This window comes from Dermacentor silvarum, chromosome 2 (assembly GCF_013339745.2).
Source record: "Dermacentor silvarum isolate Dsil-2018 chromosome 2, BIME_Dsil_1.4, whole genome shotgun sequence".
NCBI classification, from domain to species: domain Eukaryota; kingdom Metazoa; phylum Arthropoda; class Arachnida; order Ixodida; family Ixodidae; genus Dermacentor; species Dermacentor silvarum.
In genome coordinates this window covers 72573621-72594275 of record NC_051155.1, presented here as the reverse complement: position 1 = coordinate 72594275, position 20655 = coordinate 72573621, and the positions used below count along the sequence as shown (strand labels likewise).

The following is a 20655-nucleotide window of genomic DNA, read 5'->3' as shown; positions in this document are numbered from 1 at the left end:
TTACTGACAAGCTCGAGCACCAAGGTTATTACTTCATCGATAACGATCAAGCTGAAAGCCCAAATACTGTCGATATCTTAATCGACAGTGACTATTACTGGTCATTTGTCACGGGAAACGTACGGAATTTGGAGAATGGACTTGAAGCTGTCGAGAATTCCTTAGGCTGGACTCTGCACGGACCAGCAGCCGCTTGTGCTACCTTCACACACTGCAACGAGACGATTGTACTGAAAGCGGCAGTGGAAGAATTTAAGATCACCACAGATAAAAAATGGGACATAGAAATTATGGGGATAAATTCCGAGGGAAATAACAAGACACAGAACACCGACCCAGTTCTGGATTTCTTCAACAGCACAGTCAAGGTGGATAATCGTCGTTACGTAATTTCACTTCCATGGAAACCGACAATTCTCAACCACAACAATCGAGAAAACTCACAGACGCGTTTAAATCAACTTCTTCGAAAGCTTCGCCGATGCCCTCAGCTTCTGCAAGAATATGATGCTGCCATATGTAAATACGCTAACGATGGTGTAGCCGAGAAGGTCACTGACGATAATATAGAAAACCCAGTGTATTATATGCCACACCATGCTGTAATCCACGAGGACCGTACTACAAGAGTAAGGGTGGTCTTCGATGCTTCTTCACAAGAAAAAGGAGAGCTCTCGTTCGACGACAGCCTGTACTCCAGACCAAACCTCAATGCCGATCTCATAGGACTGCGACTTCGCTTTAGAAAACAACGCACTGCTTTAGCAGCAGAGATCGAAAAAGCGTTTCTGCAAATAAGCATCACCAGCACAGACCGAGACGCTTTACGCTACCTGTGGTTGGAAAAAGCACGCAAGCCAGATCAACCGTTGTCTAACGTTGGCATCTAGCGTATGACCAGAGTACCATTCGGCACGACCTGTAGTCCCTTTCTTTTAGCGGCGACCATCCGTCATCATCTGGATCAAGCGTCGTCTGCTTACCCCGAAACTACAAGTAGGCTGTGGTGTTCCATATTTGTTGACGACATTTTAACAGGAGAGGACTCCGTCGAAGACGCGTCCAAACTGCGGTTAGAAAGCACCGAGATATTCGCAAGTGCCTCTATGAAGCTACACTAGTGGGATTCGAACGACCCACGCGTTCTTGGTACTCAATCGACGCAACCTTCGGAGTTACCTCTCGGACAACTGACAGGAGTACTGAAAGTCCTGGGAATGGCATGGCATCCTAACACCAACGTATTGTCGTTTAGTCTGAGAAACGCTATAGAGTTTGTTCAACAAAGAACTGATACAAAGCGGTTCATGCTACAGACGACCCCTCGCCTATACGACCATCTCGGTATGCTGACTCCTTTTACAATAAGAATAAAGATATGTTTTCAAAACCTTTGGAGAAAAGGCGTTCATTGGGAAGAACAGTTACCACGGGACGCTCTACACGAATGGAAGAGTTGGTGCAATGAACTTCCACCAGCTCTGTGACATTTAAATTTCCCGTTACTACCGACAGGGCGTACATGGGCTTGGCGACAAATACGCACTCCATTTTTTCGCTGACGCCAGTATATCAGTCTACGGTGCCGTTTGCTACATTTGCACAGCAGCAAGTACAACGACAAAAGCTCAACGATAGTCTTGTGCAAGTCCAGGCTGGCCCCAATGAGAGAGACAAGCCTTGCCAGACTCGAACTACTAGCGTGTCTACCAGCACGAATGTACGAGTACGTGCGTCAAGAGATAGCCGAGGACATTACATCAATGCAGTTTTGGACTGACTCAATGATAGCGCTGTACTGGATTGCCGGCGATCCTAACAGATAAAAAGACTTCACTCACCATAGGGTAACGGAGATTCAGAGTAAAACGGACATCACAATGTGGAGACACTGCCCTGGAAAGCAAAATCCTGCTGATTTTTTGACAATAGGAGTTTCGGACCGTGAATTAACAACAAACTCAGCCTGGTGGACAGGACCCCATGGGCTTACTTGTGAAGAGAATGAATGGCCACCACACCGTAGACCAAACTCAACCGATACTCAACCGATCTTCCACCGAGTGTCACGGAGGAGCGTACTCATCGGGTACCATGCTTGCAAGTCGCCACGCAAACCGAACCACCTATTATGGACATTCACAACTACAGCTCTCTTACGCGACTACACCGCGTTACAGCTTGGATACTGCTATTTACCTTGAAGTTGAAGAGAAGTCTGTCCCGGGGACTCTGCATGCAGAAGAAGTACTACAAGCCGACAAACTGTACTGGGTAAAGAAGGTTCAAAGCTCAACCTTTTCTCCTGAAATCGACCGCGCCTCCACAGGAGCTCAACATATAAAGGATTCGATATTTCGGGACGTGACATGCTTCCTCAACAATGGAGTTCATCGAGTCGCAGGACGCCTACAATACAGAAAGAAATCATACGATAAGAAACATGCACTCGTCTTACCAAAGGACCACTACTACTGCGAGCTCCTCGTCATGCAGCACCATTGGCAACTTCTTCATGCAGGAGTTCGGGATACACTTGTACAAATAAGCGAAATAATTTGGATATTACGAGGACCGCAGCTAGTCAAGAAGGTCATCAGAGGATGCATCGTGTGACAATGCTACAACGTCAAACCTTTCTCCGAAGTGACTGCGCCGTTACTACCTGAAACAGTGACCGCTTCGGAACCCTTTCAAGTAACAGGACTCGATCTCGCCGATCCCCTTTACGTTAAACATCCAGATGACTACGACAAAGTGTATTTTTGCCGGTTCACGTGCGCCGTGATTAGAGCTGTTCATCTCGAACTAGTAGAAGACATGACCGCCACAAGCTTTCTCAACGCTTTCCGACGCTTTGTGTCGCGGCGGGGACTTCCTTCTGTTGTATATTCCGACAACGCCTCAGCATTCAAGAAGAGCAAGAGAGAGCTTTCGAGATTGTGGCACTCATTGAGAAACGAAGAAGTTTGTAACTTCATTGTGAACCATCACACAAAATGAAAACTTATCGCCGATCATGCACCGTGGGAGGGGGGAGGGCGCTTTTTACGAGAGACTTATCAGGTCTGTCAAGCTGACGTTGAAGAAGTGTGTCTGCAAGAGATATCTTGCGGAGAAACAGCTACAAACAACTTTAACTGAAGTAGAAGCTGTGATCAATGCCCGGCCAATCACATAATTTTGTACCGACTGTCGAGATCTGGAACCCCTCTCCTCGGCTCACTTTCTCATTGGAAAGCGAATATCTGCACTTCCCGACCTAACACGCGGCGAGATCACTGCCGATGGTCGCCATATACTACCTATGTGGGAACAACTAGAAAAAACTCGAAGAACTTTCTGGGAACGTTGGTCCAAAGAATACCTTTCGGAGTTAAGAACAATGTCAATGCTCCAAGTCAACGACATCGTTACTAACATCTAATACTAGGCGACATCTAATACTAGGCGACATCTAATACTAGGGGGCGCAACGGTGGAAGAACGGCATCAAGAGGTACTCAAGCTGGGGCCAAAGTTCTGCGTGGAGCCAAGGATCGGCATCGTCGACAGATTATCACTTACAAGGGACATTGCCAGGAGTGTACCAGAGAAGGAAAAAGAACGATGTGTGGTGGAATGTGTGGATGTGGTGGCCAAGGCTTCGGTAAGCGATAGATCCAGACCTAATATTGATAGGACTGCTAAGTATTTGGTTGAGAATAATCTGCGTGTGGTTCAAGCTGACAAGGAAGGCTTTCTGGTTGTTGTACCAAATGATTGTTATTTAGAAAAAGCTTTCCTAGCGGTGAACAAGTGCTTTAGAAAAAGTGATGTGAATGTAGAAAATGTAAAAAAGAAGGCTGTGGAGCTATTGAAGAAATGTAACCAAGAAAAGCTCGCGTCACATGTAAACAACTCAAAAGGAATGATATTGGATATATTTTTTACTGCAAAAACACACAAGCAAGGAATTCCGTTTAGGCCAATTGTGTCCGAGCGAGGGTGTTGGCAGGTTCTGGTCGCAGGATTCTTGCAGAAAATGTTGAATTCCTTAGAAGTACAGGATCCGAACTTATTAAAAAACTCTGAAGGCCTTGTGAAATTTTTGGCATCAGATAGTACAAGTTGCAGCTGGGGATTCAGCATAGATGTTCAAGACCTCTATTATTCCTTGCCGCATGGGCCCTTAATGCGCAGTGTAATGATTGCATAACAAATGAGAATGACGAGGTGTCATTTCGCAACACGTGCGGGATGACTGTTGAGTCCTTTCTTGAACTTCTGCATTTTTATTTAGCTAATACACATGTAGGATTCTGTGATGAAACGTATATACAGGCAGGGGGCGTGTGCATCGGGTCAAAGGTAGCTCCCATCCTTAGTAGCATTTTTCTGGAAAGCATAGACAGAGAGCTGGCAAAAGATTTAGAAGGTGTAGTATATAAGGTATACAGATATGTAGATGACTACTTGATCTTGGGCTGTCATGTAGACAAAGATGTTTTCAGAAATAGGGTAGTAAAATCCTTTAAATCTCTGGGCAAGGGCTTGACATTCACTTCTGAAGTACCAGTAGATAATAAGCTACAGTTTCTAGATGTCAAGTTAGAATTTCTACCGGAACATGTGTGTTGGTCATTCTCGCCCCGAGATGGAAAACCGCTAATGAACTATGCCTCTAACCATTCCAGGCTTGTGAAGAATGGTATAGTCATTTCATGTTTCAGATCAGCGTTGTTGAAATCATGTTATCACACTGTAAACATTGCATTTCTTGAACAAGTCAATCGGTTGAGAATGCTGGGTACCCACTCGTTGTGATGCTGGCGTCATGCTCTAGATTAATGAAAAAAACTAAAACAGGATAAAGAATCATGCACAAGTAATCAAAGACAGAAAGATTTAGCTTCTAAGGTGTTAGTGATTCCGTATGTTCATGGCCTTTCACACAGACTTAAGAAGGTGGCTGGGAGTTACGAAGTAAAAGTGGTGTTTTCAGCAAAAAACAAAATAGGTAGCGTGTGTTCTAAGGTCAAAAGTAAGTTTGAAAGTAAGGATGATGCTAAGAAAGGATGTAGTATAAAACATCCACGTAAGAACCAATTTGTCGATTGCGCGATGAACGTTGTTTATCAGATTCCTTTGACGTGTGGTCATGTGTACGTAGGGCAGACTTCGAGATGCGTTAACACGAGACTAAGGGAACACTTGTCTAGTCTCAAAGGTCGCCCTAGTACGCATTTGGCGATGCATTGTGAAGAACATGCGTGCTCACCTTGTCTTGAAAGCACCGCCATTTTGTTTAGGCATAGAAATCAAACCGCGAGAGAAATTGTGGAAGCTCACTGGATTGATAAACTAAAAGAAAAATGCATCAGTCATCCTTCTGTTTCATTGTTAGATAAAGAGAATTCGCTGCTGTCATCATATCTTTAACGCGTTTTTGCCTTTTGTGCTTGTTTTATGAACACTGCTGGTTTTTTTTTATGCTGACCGAGTAGCGGCATTTTATGACAAGCGTTATTTTATGCGCTCTTGACATGTTCTATTGACAGGATCGCGCAGATCTGTGGGTATTTAAGCCGGTGGTTCTTCAATAATAAACATCAGTTGTTAGAAAGCGCTCGCCCTTGTGTCTCCTTTTCTTCGTCCCTGTTTGTTTGCGCGCAAAAATTTAGGAAAATGAATCTGTTCCAACTAGGCCGACTCGCAGTTATGCTTCAGTTCGACAGAATTAAGAAAGGCGACCTCGTCCTTTCACAAGAGCCCAGCAAGCCCCGGCAACTATGGAGCATTGTTCGAATGGAGGAGCTCCATAAAGGAAGGGATGGCAACACAAGAACTTGTACTTTGTACTTGTACCTTCAGGCGGCAGGTATGACCTGCGCCCCAAACAAATCGGAATACCTGCAGATAAGACCACAGCGCACCCAGTCCAACCGTGCACCCCCCCCTTCACCTGTCGATTGCCGGACAATGCATCAACAGAACCCCGGTAGCACGAATGCTTGGCATGCACATACAAGAAAATAACAGCGTAAAGACGGCAATAGACAAACTCAAACACACCACAAAAAGTATTACAACCCTCATAGCTAGAATAGCAAGAAGTAAAGATGGGATGACAGAAGGCGAGACATTACGCCTCGTACAGGCCTTCGTCCTCACCCGAATCACCTTCGCTCTGCCCTTCCAAGCTACACGCAAGACCGAAATAGAAAACATCGACAAGCTCATAAGAATCGCATACAAAGCTGCACTCCAACTTCCGAATTGCACGAGCACAGACAGGCTCATGTCGATAGGCATAAATAACACATATGAAGAACTGGCAGCCGCAACGCTAATTGCACAAAGAGAACGACTCAACACCACACACCAGGGCAGAAAACTACTGCAAAGACTGGGATACCCGCTCACCCCCCCCAATACTGCGGAGACGACACAGTCATCGTAGTACCGTACCGATGCACCTACGGGCTCGCATCATCGTGGAACCGGTCCCCAAAAACATGCATCCGCTATACAACCAAAAGCGCCGGCAAGCACGAGCACGAAAACTCCTCCAGAGAAGGAACGATCCTGATACCTATTTCACCGACGCTAGCCTTTACTCCACAACACCACAAGGCCCCAGAAAACCGGCATACGCAACGGCAGTAGCTAACCAAAAGAAAGTGGTGGCCTGCGCATCTATACGCACCAGATCAAGCGCCACCACAGAGGCAGCAGCCATAGCCCTCGCAATCAAAGAAGCAGAACGAAGAGGTCGCTCCGCATATATCCTGACGGATTCACAGGCCGCCTGTCGGTTATATATTAGAGGCACACTTCCCAGGTGCGTTACCGATATCCTGGGCCCCACGCTGACTGAGGACCATGGGATCGTCTGGTGCCCAGGGCACACAGGCCTCGAAGGCAACGAGGAGGCCGACTGTGTAGCTCGCGGACTTGCTGGCCGAGCCACAGAAGACTCTTCGAGGCCCCTCACAAAGCGCCATGAAGATCCTATCACGAGCAGGCAGATTTTGGAGGACCAACGCCTGACCAGACGAAAGTACGCTCCTCCACATCCCAAGTTAAGCAGCCAACAAGCCAGGGACTGGCGCCGCCTTCAAACCAACACTTACCCGCACATATCAAGGTTGCACGCAATGTTTCCAGAGGTATACACAACCAGTGTATGCCCCTGATGCAACGACCACACAGCCACACTGACACAAATTACATACCAGTGTACGGAACGCCCAGCCGAGGCAGTATCCAGGCTGGTGAGCTCATCACCCACACTCACTACGTGGTCTTGGGAGGCACGACTTTCCGAGCTGGCACTGGGAAGCCAACTGGCGACCCTGGACCAGGCCCAGCGAGCCGCCGCGGCCAGTGGGGCTCTACAAGAGGGCTCCACCCGAGAATAACCACACCAACCACTCTTCGTACAATAAAGTTTATTCTCTCTCTGTACTTTGAGACTACCGGGCGGATCTACCGTTAAACGGGTTGTTCAACACCTGTACCCGCTGGAATGAAACTTTTTGTGAACTTCTGCGCGCGGGGCAGTTTGTTGGAACAAGACCGACAAAGAAGAGGACGAAGCGCTCGTGCTTCAGACCACGCGCAACAGCAGCTATACCCACGGAGTCGTTTCTCGGTTTATTCTTAATAAACCTCTTTTTTATGCAACGGCAGGCTTCATTTCCTACAAATGTTATGCATTTAAGGGGGGGGGGGGGGACTCTTACAGACAAATTTGCCCCTTTAAAAATTAAATTATGGGGTTTTACGTGCCAAAACCACGATCTGATTATGAGGCACGCCGGAGTGGGGGACTCCGGAAATTTGGACCACCTGGGGTTCTTTAACGTGCACCTAAATCTACGTACACGAGTGTTTTCGCATTTCACCCCCATCGAAATGCGGCCGCCGTGGCCGGGATTCGATCCCGCGACCTCGTGCTCAGCAGCCCAACACCATATCCACTGAGCAACCACGGCGGGTTAACTTTGCCCCTTTGAGAACGGCACTGTTCGTTCCCACATCAAATTTCGAATTTGCCGTGACAAACAGACGTTAGAGGGTCCCAACAAATCATTCTATGGGGCACATAACATCATTAGTAGTATACGAACAGCGCATCAGTGTTTCAACAATAATCAAAACAGCACATCACCCAAGCAGAAAAAAGCATACTACAAATACAATATTCTATAAACAAATAAGCATTATTTGTGATTATTTCAATCATGCTGTTTATATCGAAATATTTCACTTCTATAGTTCTATAGTATGTATTTGGAGGAGAAGAAACCGATGACGCAATGAAGACTTGGCTGTTCGAGAGGAAAATGTCGAGACACTTACCTAAACTTTTTTTCGGTATTAATTAAAAGCAATAAAGACGTAATGTTGTATTAACAATGTCACATACCTCTGAGCATTCAGAACCGTAAAAAAGTTATTTGTGGGATGTCGCGGTACATTAAGCGATAAATTCGTGGGACTCTTTTTTGAAGTAGGTCGATTGGCGAAAAGTGAGTTTTATCTTTCCTTGGCCGGGTAGCAATGCAGTAAATACTGCGAGTCTGATTGAAGCTGTAGTAGAGATTAACAAAATATCCGTATTTAAAGAAGTGTATGCATCTAGCCAATAGGTTTAGACCAATTGAGGCTTTCTTTACAATTGAATTCACGTGCTGAAAAAAATGTTATGTCTGTGTCCTCAATCAAGCTGACAAAATTTGTGCGTTCTAGACGTATGTGTGTTGTTGTTTGTAACTCTTCTACCGCTAACGCAAGACATCGACGCCATCGCTCCGTGTCGAAGAGATGTCAGTCTGTTTATAGCTATTCGAGTAGATGACGAATATGTTGTGGAAACGTTGGCATCAGTGATTCCCGAACATTTCAAGCCCTTCTATGTTGCACGATCGCGCTTACAAGCATTCATCGCTCAATCAAAACCACAATGCACTATGCTGCTACGTCAAAATAAAAACAATGGCGGCCTTCGCAGCACGGTGACCGAGAAACGAAATAAGTAGCTGAATGTCCCGTCCTGCCTACGCAGCGGCAGAGCTACCGTATTTGAGAGAATCGCTGATATGTAGCCACATAAAAACAAGCTATGAGCAATGTTCTCCGCAATGATTTAAGGCATTCCTCTTGCTTTGCGTAGTATTAATTAAAAGCAAAACGGGAGTGCAAACGCGGATTGCGGGAATTGCCACGTTGTAGAAGAATAAAAAGAAACGAGAACAAACAGCGATGGACGCAAGGTTTATCCCCTCTTCGAGGGAGAGTCCGGTCAAGCTCTTCTTGTGCGTTAGACGCGCGTGCTCCCATTGTCCCCAACGAACAATCGCACGGAAAGCATGCCAAAATTCCATGATCACCAGAGGGAGCTTTGCAATCCTTGGCAAGGACTGACGATTAGGACGTTATCATCATATGGCTTATAGCGCAGATAAGACAATGATGGGTGGGAAGGACAGAACATGTGTTATGTTTCACCTGCTCAACTAAAGCATTTGTTGAGAATTACCGCTAGTACTACCGGTAATTTGCAACAAATGCTTTATTCGAAAGCAATCATGGCATACAATACACGCTGAGAACACCTGCGTGCAATCACAGATGTCATGCTGGCTATATCACATCTCAAGTTGATACATGTATTCCCTGAAAAACACAATAAAGACCAAGCCCACACGCAGTCAAACTTAAGAAATGAGAATACGTATACAAGAGATGTAATGCGAATATGGACGCACTCAGCACGCAACCTTGAAATCGTCGTTGCTCACGCTATTTTTCTTAGTGTCTCAACCAAGCAAAGCAGTTCCGCGCAAGCGTTTCTCATCCACAGGCTCTACACGTAGTGCAAGACATGTTTGTGCCGAATTACAATGCTTTCCTAATCTGTCACTCAGGCAGCGCCCTGTTAGTCCAACAGAGAGCGAGGATGGGAAAGGCAGGCACCTGCTAAACAGCTGATGCATAGAAATTTACAAACCGCGTAGAAGTGTATTTCTTGCAGTCCTACGTGTATGATTTTTATTCAGATATAGTGGCCACCAGCTTTCACATATTTTTGCCTATTCGGACGGCGTCGACTGAAAAATTTTAAGAACATTGATTATTAACACTGGCTCGGTCTTCAATCTTTTTTTTATGTTAAGCATTGTCTCGAACAACAGTTTCATATTTGGTTGTGAATCACACCCCAGCCTTGCTGAACAACGCGACGCTATCACAAACCGCAGCTATAGGTTGCTGATATATCATCCTTGCCTTTAGAAGTCCGCAGTCGCGAACCGGAGATTTCAAAGTTGAACACCTTTGGCAGTCACTCCCAAAGGTGATCTCCCTTTGCTACTTATCTGGTTGCCAAAGCTGGTATTACAGGAACTGGCTAAAGCATGAACGAAAGAGCGCGTCCTGGGTGGTCCCAACTTAGTCACGCTTCGATTGTCCACGAACTACGTGCGGCAAATTACAAAAAAAAAATTGTGTTACCTTGCCTGACGGCTTGGTTGGCCGGAATAATTGTTTTTCTGTAAAATAGTTATGGAACCTTAGCGATCCATGTACTTCTTTTATACCTTGACTACGCAAGACCTACAAGCCTCCTGACAAAAACGCATTTTCGTAATCAATAAAAGTTGCATAAACGGCAAGGAACAGTTTCGTTGGTTCCCCTAGTTACCTTTAGAGTGGCATGAAATAGCCTCTTATAGACCCACTGTTCCCTATCGTGAAAGTAATAGCCATGCACATGAATAATGAGATGAGCACTTATTATAGCGCGTGCACTTTATAGACGCACTCAGGAAAATAACACCCTGGAGGGAGGATTGGATATCAAAACACCCTTTTTTGCAATCCCACCTTTTTTGAATATTTCGTAAGTGGCTCTACTCGTTAGAAGAACACCCTTCGTTCACTCTCTCGTTATTTTCAAGGTGCTAAAAAGTGTTGTGTGGCACACGCACCTTCCAGAATTTAAGAGTGCTAAGGCACTGCAACATTTACAGCCAACTAAAATTTAAGCAGTACGGGTTTCTTTCCCAGCGGTTCGCACTAAGTTATAGCTCGAGCACCTCACGTGGTCACAGTAGGCTACGCATGTCATTCTGGCGCCCTATAACGTAAAACTATTCCATTCTGTTTTTAATCCAAAACACTGACGACAAATTTACGTAAACACTAACGCAAGCATCGAGCGGTGACCAGCCGCGTTGTTTGAACCGCCCAACCAAACACTCTCATCGTTTACAGGAGGTCATAGTTGTTTGGTTTCAAAACGAATAACATTGCCTACTTTAGTTGTTTTGTCTTGTCTAATTGGCTGACAAGAGGTGAGGAGCGCGCAGATGTAGATAGGGTTTCGGTGTGCATGACCTAGTGCATTGAAAGTGCATAACCAGATAAGAAGGGCGGTGCCGGCGTCTGTGATTGGTCCACTACCCGTTGCTTAGCTTGCGATGGCTAGTCGCGAATCGCTACGGCGCGCAATGGACGCCTTAAAGATGCCGCTAAAAGGAATCCTCAGCTAAGAAGAGCTGGCGGAGCAATGCCGCATACATACCGAAACGACTCGACACCGTTATACGGCCCCGTAAAAACATTTTATCATGCGCAAGTAAATCTGTTTTACCTGGTAGCTACAAGTAGTCAGTGCCAGAGAAATCGGTGAGCAGACATCTTCTAGTACTCTCGAAACGGAGCACTCTCCGGATATTAAAAAAAAATCACTTTTTTCGGCATCATATCGCATCTTCAATGCGTACACCTTACTTCGACGTGGTGAGTTTTTGCGGTTTTCTTACGTCGCGTGAAAGAAAGGTGGAGTGCGTGCAGCCCCAAACCTTTTGACGAATAACGGAGGGATGACGGTAAAAAAGATGTGGAACTGCAAACAAATATGCGTCTTTTGTTCTGTCTAATCAAGCATAATCGGTGTGTACACGTCATATAAACGCAGAGCTCTCATCATTTTCGTGACGTGGCGTGACAGACAGGCGAAGTGGGGATAGCCCGAAAAATGTTCGACCAATCACGGAGGGCTGATTGCAGAAATGGAATAAAACCAGTTTGGAGTAGCTTTACGTTATACTGGCCCAGACCCTTGACGTACATTACATTCGTAGCGGGGCATTGAAGAGACAGGGCCCATGGACAGGGCTTTTGCTTTTATTTCCTGTCCTACCTATCACTTTCTGCCATTGGCCTCGTTGAATTTGTTCCAGCATGCTATTGTTTTATAGATCAGCTGCCAAGCGTCAGCGAATCATAGCGCTTCAGTCAGTAGCATCGGCGGCGGTGCAATATTATGCGCAGTAAGTTTTGCACTGGTTCATGCTAAATCGGTTGGAGGAAACATTCGCAGGTGCGTGGCGGAGCAATCTACTCTATTTACATTTACTGCGGACGTGGCACGGCCCCTGTCATAAAGTGTGCAGAGGCAACCTTTAAATTTTAGTGCTAAAGCTTCACTTAAATTGTTTTAACTTGATTCTGCTTTATCGATAAACTGGACAGCATAGCGCCAGTCTATCATAGCAGCTAGAGGCGCCACTGGAGTCTTCATGTGCTTCAATATTATCTGCAGTAACTGCGGAGGAATGCCCGACACTTCACATTTCCGATTGGTAATCTGATGTAGCGAAGTTAGAACCGAAGCGGGGGTTCGGCACGGCTTTTTCTTAATTTTTTTTATTTCAATAGCAGTTATCTGTACAGTCCAAGCGCATTTCTGCCGTCGCCGTGAGGTTCCTTATAAAGTCCAACGGCGATAAAATCGTCACCGCGCGCCATACGCTGTATGTGTGAGTGAGAGCGTACGAGGGTGAGCCGGCAATCGCGGCTCAATGCAGCGCACGCGAGGGAGGAAGGCGAAAGCATGCGGTCTTCTTTCGCGCGCAATGCACGAGGACGAGGCGACGGAGAGGGAGAGTAAGGGGGGGGGGGTGCGTTCTGCACCGTCGGCTGTAGCTCATAGCGCGGCCGCGCGTGTGCCGTATCTTGAAAGCAATCTGCGATGCGGGCGAAGTACGCGCCCGCGCGGGCTTCATCTTCAAACCGATCTGCGATGAGGATAAAGTGCATGCGCCGAGTGCCAGTAGCTTCGTATGCGCTGCGCTTTTGACGTTTAGTTCGCGTTGAAGCAAGACGAGAGACGGCGCGAAGGTCAATTTGCCCACTGCTGCTGGCGCGCTTTCTCACTCCGGCGTTTTAACAGAGAGTTTCCGAGGTCCTCGAGCGAGATGTGTTTATGTTTACCTGTGCGCGCGTGACGCCGTGCTTGTCCATTTATTTAGTAGGCGAATGTTTACAACATTATACGGCCCATTTAACTACTATCCTTGCTTCGTATAACTCTCTCAATTTGCTATCGCAATCGATGCTTCGCGTTTCGGGCGAAACTGCGAATTTTTATAAGCATCTCAAAAAACATTTCGGGATGACTTCAGCGAGCACCTTAAGACAAGGGTAGTGATGGAGCAACGGATATAGGTGTACGAATACTGATTTTTAAGACCGGATCGAATACGAATCAAATAGTGCCAGAAGCGAATCGAATACTTTTCGAATAGGTTGCCAATAATTAATAGTCGTTATCACAATTATTAAAAAACAACTTTCACATCCAAGTATTCATACCGTTAGCCAGTTTCTGTCATTACACAGTACTTTACTAATCGTTGTTTATTAAAAGCACAAATGGGGCATTAGAAGCAAAAAAGTAGTTTCTTCGCATGCACAAGGCTCTTAAGAGAATTCGTATTATCGCTGTACAGCCTGTAAACTATGGCTGCCTAACTGATGTCGCCTGCTTCACTAGGCTGTTGTATGTCTTCACATAGTCTTTTATGAGGTTGCAAGGAAGTAAGTTATCAACACAAGAAAACACCCTTAGAGGAGCAAATTTTCTTGCTGCGCGCCATGAAACACCCTAATTTCTCTTCTCTTCGTTTTATTCTCAAGGGTCAACAACAAGCTCATGTTGCAACGGCTCGAGATGAACGATACCAGTGAGGTGCAAGTCCACTTCCGGTTCTTAAGCCCAATACTGCGTTTACTGAACAAGGTAACAGGACTTCAGAGATATATCAACAAGAAGGTAAACGAGCGGCTGGAAGCTGAAGTCTTCTACGCTGTTGACGAAGCCGTCCACGCGCTCGGAGAGCGGCGTACAGAGCGTAGGTATTCATATTTAAGCACCTGCAAACTGAAATTTGGCACGAGTTATCGTAGTATTTTTAACAAATTAGCAGAACCACAGTCGAAACGGAAAGCACGCATGGCTATAAAAGGGTAACGTACATCGAGTCACAATACAAGGTTCACTGCCACAAATGTGGTGCAAGTAATGGCACGACGAACTAGAATAAACAAAAGACGGCAAACATTATCTCAACATTCCAGATGTTCTTCTTTCTAGGGTTTTACGTGTCATAACCAGTTCTGATTTTGAGGCAGGCCGTAGTGAAGGGCTGCGGATTAATTTTGACCACCTGGGGTTCTTTAACGTGCACTACAACGCAAGCACACGGCAAGCACTAGGGCGTTTTTGCATTTCGCCTCCATCGAAATGCGGCCGCCACGGCCGGGATTCGATCCCGCGACCTCGTGCTCAGCAGCGCAACGCCTTAGCTGACTGGGCCACCGCGGCGGGTCAACACTCCAGCTGTTACCAGTTATATACGTATATGCCCGTGTCGAAACTGAGTGTTCTAATACAAAAAAGAAGAAAAAAAATGACAGGACAGTTACGAGAGTATAACCCGCATGTTTTGCGCAGGCTAGGTGTTTTCACTCTGGATCGCGAGCTCCCCCAATCACCTGGAGTCCTGAAGGTCTTGTTTCATACATGACATTTCAATGTAAATAATGTTTTATAGAGTTCTCGTTTGAACTTCACAAAACCGCAAAAAGGCACCACGTTAAACTGACGCGCTCGCATTAACCTGTCAAACAAAACTAAATTATTATTTTTTAATAGTCCGGTACTAGACCGTTTCGAAAAGAATTAAACGATGGCTTCTCGACGCGGGCTACTTGGCGATTAGGCGGGGGCGGGGAGAGTGTATTTCTCTGCGTGTAATAAAACGTTTTGCATGGCTTATAAGTTTCAGAAGGACCGTCTGTTGGGCTAGTTGGTCTAACGTAGTTGCATTGAGATATAGTGCGTAAGCGCTGGTCCGCGTCTGTCGTGTCTTGTTCGTGTAAATGAAATTGTGGAGTTTTACGTGCCAAAACCACGATATGATTATGAGGCACGCCGTAGTGGGGGACTCCGAAAATTTGGCCCACCTGGGGTTCTTTCACGTGCACCTAAATCTAAGTACACGGGTGTTTTCGCATTTCGCCCCCATCGAAATGCGGCCGCCGTGGCCGGGATTCGATACCCTGACCTCGTGCTCAGCAGCCCAACACCATAGCCACTGAGCAACCACGGCGGGTTCTTTTTTTTTTGCGATAAAGACTTGCCGTTAAGGCATAATTCTTGAGATGCCCAACACCATAGCCACTGAGCAACCACGGCGGGTTCTTGTTCGTGTGTATGTGCACTTATTTGCGCTATATCTGAAAGTAACCATATAACGTTGTCGAGTCCTTTCTTTACCTATACGGCTTTGATCCGCCATCTCGTCTTCGCTGAGGATCCATTTTAGCGGCATTTTTTACCTACCGTTACACGCCGCCTTGGTTTTTGAGCAGCCACTGCAAGCTAAGCAAGCAGTAGCGGACCAATTGCTCACACTGACACCACCCTCCTGATCCGGTTATCTACTTTCACTGCGCTAGCTCGGACACACCGACAGTCACTCCACTTATGCGAACTCCTCGTCTCTTGTCAGCCAGTTCGTCAAAAAAACTCACGGTAAGCAAGCGTGTTTGCTTTGAAAGCAAACAAAAAATGCCGTAGTTTCGCCCGAAAGGCGATGCATCGATTGCGATAGCAAATTAGTAGCCAACTGTAGGACGTAAGCATATTAGTTAGGCGGTACAAACCTGTAAGCATTCGCTTACTAACTAAAATAACAAGCACGGTGTCATGCGCGCACAGGTAATCATGAACACATCTTGTTCGATGATCGCGGAAACTCGCTGTCAAAACGCGGGAGAGAGGAATCGCGGCCCCATCAGCGAACGAATTGACCTTCGTCCTGTCTCGCGCTTCAACGTGAGCTAAACGTCGAAAGCACAGCGCATACGAACCTACCGGCACTCGGCGTGGCGTACATTGTCCACATCGCAGATTGCTTTGAAATGAGGCCCGTGCGGGCGCGCACTTTGTGCACGACGCAGATCGCTTTCAAGATACGGCGCCCGCGTGGCAGCGCCGTTACCAGCAGCCGCCCGAGTAGAACGCCCCTACCCGCCCGCCATCCCTGCCTCGCCTCTCCCCTCCGTACCTCGTGCGCGAAAGAAGATACCGCGCTTCCGTTCGCCTTTCTGTCTTGCGCGCGATTGAGCTGCTATCGTCGGCTGACCCTCGGAAGCTTTCACTCGCACATACAGCGTACGGCGCACGGTGACGATGTAATAGTGTTTGGCCTTTGTACAGAACATCACGGCGACGGCAGCTATGCGCTGGGATGTGTACATATAATTGCTATCGCAATACAATGACCTCCTATAATTTAGGAGAGCATTTGATAGGGCTGTTCAAACAACGCCGCGGGTATCGTCTAATGCTTGTGTCGGCGGTTGCGCAAAACTTGACGTCAGGAGATTAGGATAAAGCCCCAAATTTGCAAAGCCTAGACATATGAAACTCATCTCTGGCCTTGACAATTTATTTGGCGCCTTATAAAAATGTGTAAGCTCACGGTCTTGAATTTGCGCCCTTCATTTGCAGTACAATGCACGAGGTGTACGACGTTCGAAGTGGCCTTCCGGAATGCGCTAACCTCATACAAGCTCGACCCGAGCCCGCTGCCTGCCCTGACAACAGACATGTTCGCCAGACTCGCTCGAGTCAAAGTCAGCAACGGAACCATCCGAGGCCTGTCCAGGTTGCGCCAGTCGGGTGACGTCATCGCCCGAATCGACGAATGCGGCGCGTACGTTTACGCCGACGTGACTGTCCGCAACCTGACCGTCACGCTTGCCGTGAACGTGAGGACGTTTATGACCGACTTCAGAGCGCTAGTGAGGGCCAACATTTCAGCGCGAGTCATCATCGAGGTTGTCGAGTGAGTACCAATTTATACTCGAGAACACAAACCGTCAGAATAAGTGCCAGCCAACTTAGTGAGAAAGCCACTAAACTTAACAACTTTACCCTTCCAGACCGTCCGCGACTTTTTAGCGACTTTGTACAGTGACGCGAATACCCTGCAGATTGCTCAAGGGTATTCGGCTAAGTAAAATGCCCACTCGCATTTCATTGCGAGGGTTATCCCCTGACACGAAAATGAATTTTTAACCCCATAATTCTCAGGATATCCCAAAGACAAAATCAATTTTTAGTTCAAGGGCTCACGTTTCCTAAGACATTGCGATGACCTCATAAGTAAGACATCTGGGTACAACCATGACGCTCTTGCCAAAGCACAAAGATCTGACACTGTTTCAGAAAAAAACAGGCGTGACTCAACCATTTCACAATCAGACGTTTGACTCCTCACTGCGGAAGGTGCCTAAAGATATAGTTTATAAATACCCAGAAAGACATGTAGGATCAATAAAATATAAAAAAGACATTAGTCCGAACAAGTCACCCTCATCACTTAGCAACCTTTCTCAAGATGTAGGAGAGTTTGGAGCCGCGACCCGTGGAGGAAAGCGTACCAACACGGCTCACAACATAAGGCGACTGTAGAAAGTTGATCGCTTTTGTTATTTATGTCTTCAACGCATCCATACACTTATACATTATGTGAAAAGATGATGACAGAGGGTTGACGATGAATAAATAGGATAAACATGGGCGCATGCCAGCCATCTTTCAATGAAGCGAAAAATAATCAGCAGCCGTAACAGCAAACACGTGTGTGAACTCATAGAAGAAGAAATGATTCATAGATTAGGCAAGCAGTGTGTTAGCTCAACGTGCTTTTTTATTATCTAATAAAAAAATGAAATTTCTCAGATCAGGCTTCACGCCCTGATGATAAACTGCTAAGCTGCATACATGCGCAAATTCAATATGAACATGAAGATGTCAATATATGTCACGCTGCCCAATAAATTTGCAAGTTTAGCGCTCTGGTGTGTTCTTTGCCTTGGTTCCCTTTGTTGTCCGCGCGCTGGTTTCTTTCTATCGTAATAACTAATCTGAATATTATTCATTCACTCACAAGCCCAAGATGTAGCTGTCTGCTTAAGTTAAATTTAAATTGTGGGTTTTTTACGTGCCAAAACAGGCGATATGATTATGAGGCACGCTGTAGTGGGGAACTCCGAATTAATTTTTGACCACCCGGGGTTATTTAAGGTGCACCCAATGCACAGTACGCGGACGTTTTTGCATTTCGCCCTCATCGAAATGCGCCCGCCGCGGCCGGCATTTGATCTCATGACCTAGTTTGTAGCAGCTCAATTAATGCCTAAGCCACTAAGCAATCACGGCGGGCAGTTCTCTAATCAATTGATATTATTATCGGCAAAGGCAAGCACAGCTTGTCGAGAACACCGTTATTATTCCTTGGTTCGCTGGAAACGGAACAAGCTAATTTCAGCGACTAAAGTAGAGCTTGTACATCAACGCTTTTCATCGTGGTAAATTTTTATTTTATTCATGCGTGGCGAGACAATAAAAATTCAAGGGGAAGTTATTTATCCCTACGTGGATGAATGCGATAGGATTGCGTCCACGTCAGCGGAAGCGCGGCTACGTCCTGTGGCGCCACTGGCGGAGCCAAGTGGCTCGAGCGGCCACGTCAACAGAAGCGCCGCGTCGTCACGTGACCAACCGTGTTCGTCACAAGGTGCGCACAACGCAAGGCCGTGGGTTCGACTCACACCAAGGGACGAGGATTGAGTGCCTTAATTACCTTAATCTTAATTAACATTGCCTCAATTACACCAAAGGTCGAGGGTTCGAATCCCACCAAAGCTCATGGGTACGGGTGCCTTAATTAACACTATCTTAAATAACTCTGCCTTAATTAACATCAACGGTGGTGGGTTCGACCCCCACCAAAGGTCGAGAGTTCGTACCCTTTTTGGACCATCGTGTGGTCACGCCAACGCCGGATTTTCAGCCTCATGAGGGATATAATGTTTTCGCATAAGTTATTCTTACCCAGTTCAGGGAAAGCAAAAAAAAAAAATCTTACTCTTCATATTAACCTTGCTTCGTTGGTAACTGTTTTGTGGTTAATACGAAAAGTTAAATCTCCCATCCTACTTATTTTAAATAAAAATTTAAGCGAAGTATTTGGGGAGTTCTGTGAAATTGTTTGATGAAAAACCGTAATAGGGTAACACGTACATCAGATCTTACCTATTAAAGCTACCCAAATTAAAATTATAGGACAATAACACTTGCTAGAGTCGATAAAAGTTGGTGCGGGCTTCATCGTGTTTTGTGGTCATTTTTAACGAAACCTGTTTTGATCCCCCTTTCTTTCTTCGCAGGCAAAACGCCACTTTCCTGCTGAAAACACTGGTTGTCAATACGACAGACCGAATATACGTCACTGTTACGCCGATTGGAGCTGTCAGTTCACTCGCCGCTTTCTTTCTACCGGCTAAATTTATTTCTGAAATGACAAAAAGAGAGCTACAGCCGCTCACAAGGAGTACGATACAAGGCGGTCTTAATGCATTACACGACTTCGCTCACGTAAATACCAGAAAAGGCTAATAAAAGTCTGATAAACAAAATAAACGTTGCGCCTAGGCTGATAAGAATGTGCATGATAGCGAATGAGTTGCCCTCTCATTGTCGGACGTTCCGCACTGTCTTGCAGTTTTAGCTCCCCTTAAAATATATGTCCTATACGCAGCTGCTATTTGTATGCACTCCCGTGTATTGCTTAGTATGTTCCTATTTATTTACTTACCTGTCTGTCCTGAATGGTCGTCCACCTCAGAACTACTTTCGAACACTGCTTGATGTTCTTCGTTAAAGAGAACAGCAGAGGGGTTTTAACAATAAGTTAGGCAAAAAAGCGACGGAAGCCATCTACTCTCGACAGTAATTCGGTTAGCAATGAATTAATATAGCGACACAACGTATTGCCACCGTCAAAACGACCTATGTACGAGCCATGTACTGCAGCGAGATTCCTCTCTGGCGCTTTCCGAAGGACACATGGGGCTAGAATCACGTAAATGGCTCCCGCAGGCATGCAGCCAGATTTGCAGTAGGTCCGCCATCTTGCAAACCACTTTTGCGCAGTGAAGCCACCTCTCGTTCGCGCAGGGGCGACGTTCTAATCCATTATCTCGTCAGTCTTACTTATTGCTACTTTTTTAGAGCGCAGCTCAGCGTGAGCGTGACACAGCGAACGAGCACAGAGAAAGACAAAACAGCGAACGCGGAGATGGAGATGAAAGACGCGAGCCGTGAACGGCGGAGACCAATGGCAGCGGCCGCTTTAGAAGACTTGCCCGCAGGAAACTGGTGTGATGCGGACCCGCCCTACCGCTAGATGCGTACTCGTAAGCTATATCAGCCGGACCACTCGTTACGTGCTACCGTCTGCTGGC

General features: G+C 46.3%; 2 protein-coding genes across 3 annotated transcripts in view; both read left to right on the top strand.

The window, feature by feature from the left end:
- LOC119441559 (uncharacterized) overlaps positions 1-19827 on the top strand; it is a 189784-nt gene extending 169957 nt beyond the window's left edge. The window contains exons 2-4 of the mRNA XM_049661395.1: positions 13972-14186; positions 16853-17189; positions 19579-19827. Of these exons, the coding sequence (XP_049517352.1) occupies positions 13988-14186; positions 16853-17189; positions 19579-19807 (765 nt within the window). The 5' untranslated portion in view covers positions 13972-13987 and the 3' untranslated portion in view covers positions 19808-19827. The remainder of the gene's footprint in view (positions 1-13971; positions 14187-16852; positions 17190-19578) is intronic.
- The window catches only part of LOC119441557 (uncharacterized), a 213571-nt gene that overhangs the window by 80396 nt on the left and 112520 nt on the right, over positions 1-20655 (top strand). The window lies entirely within an intron of this gene.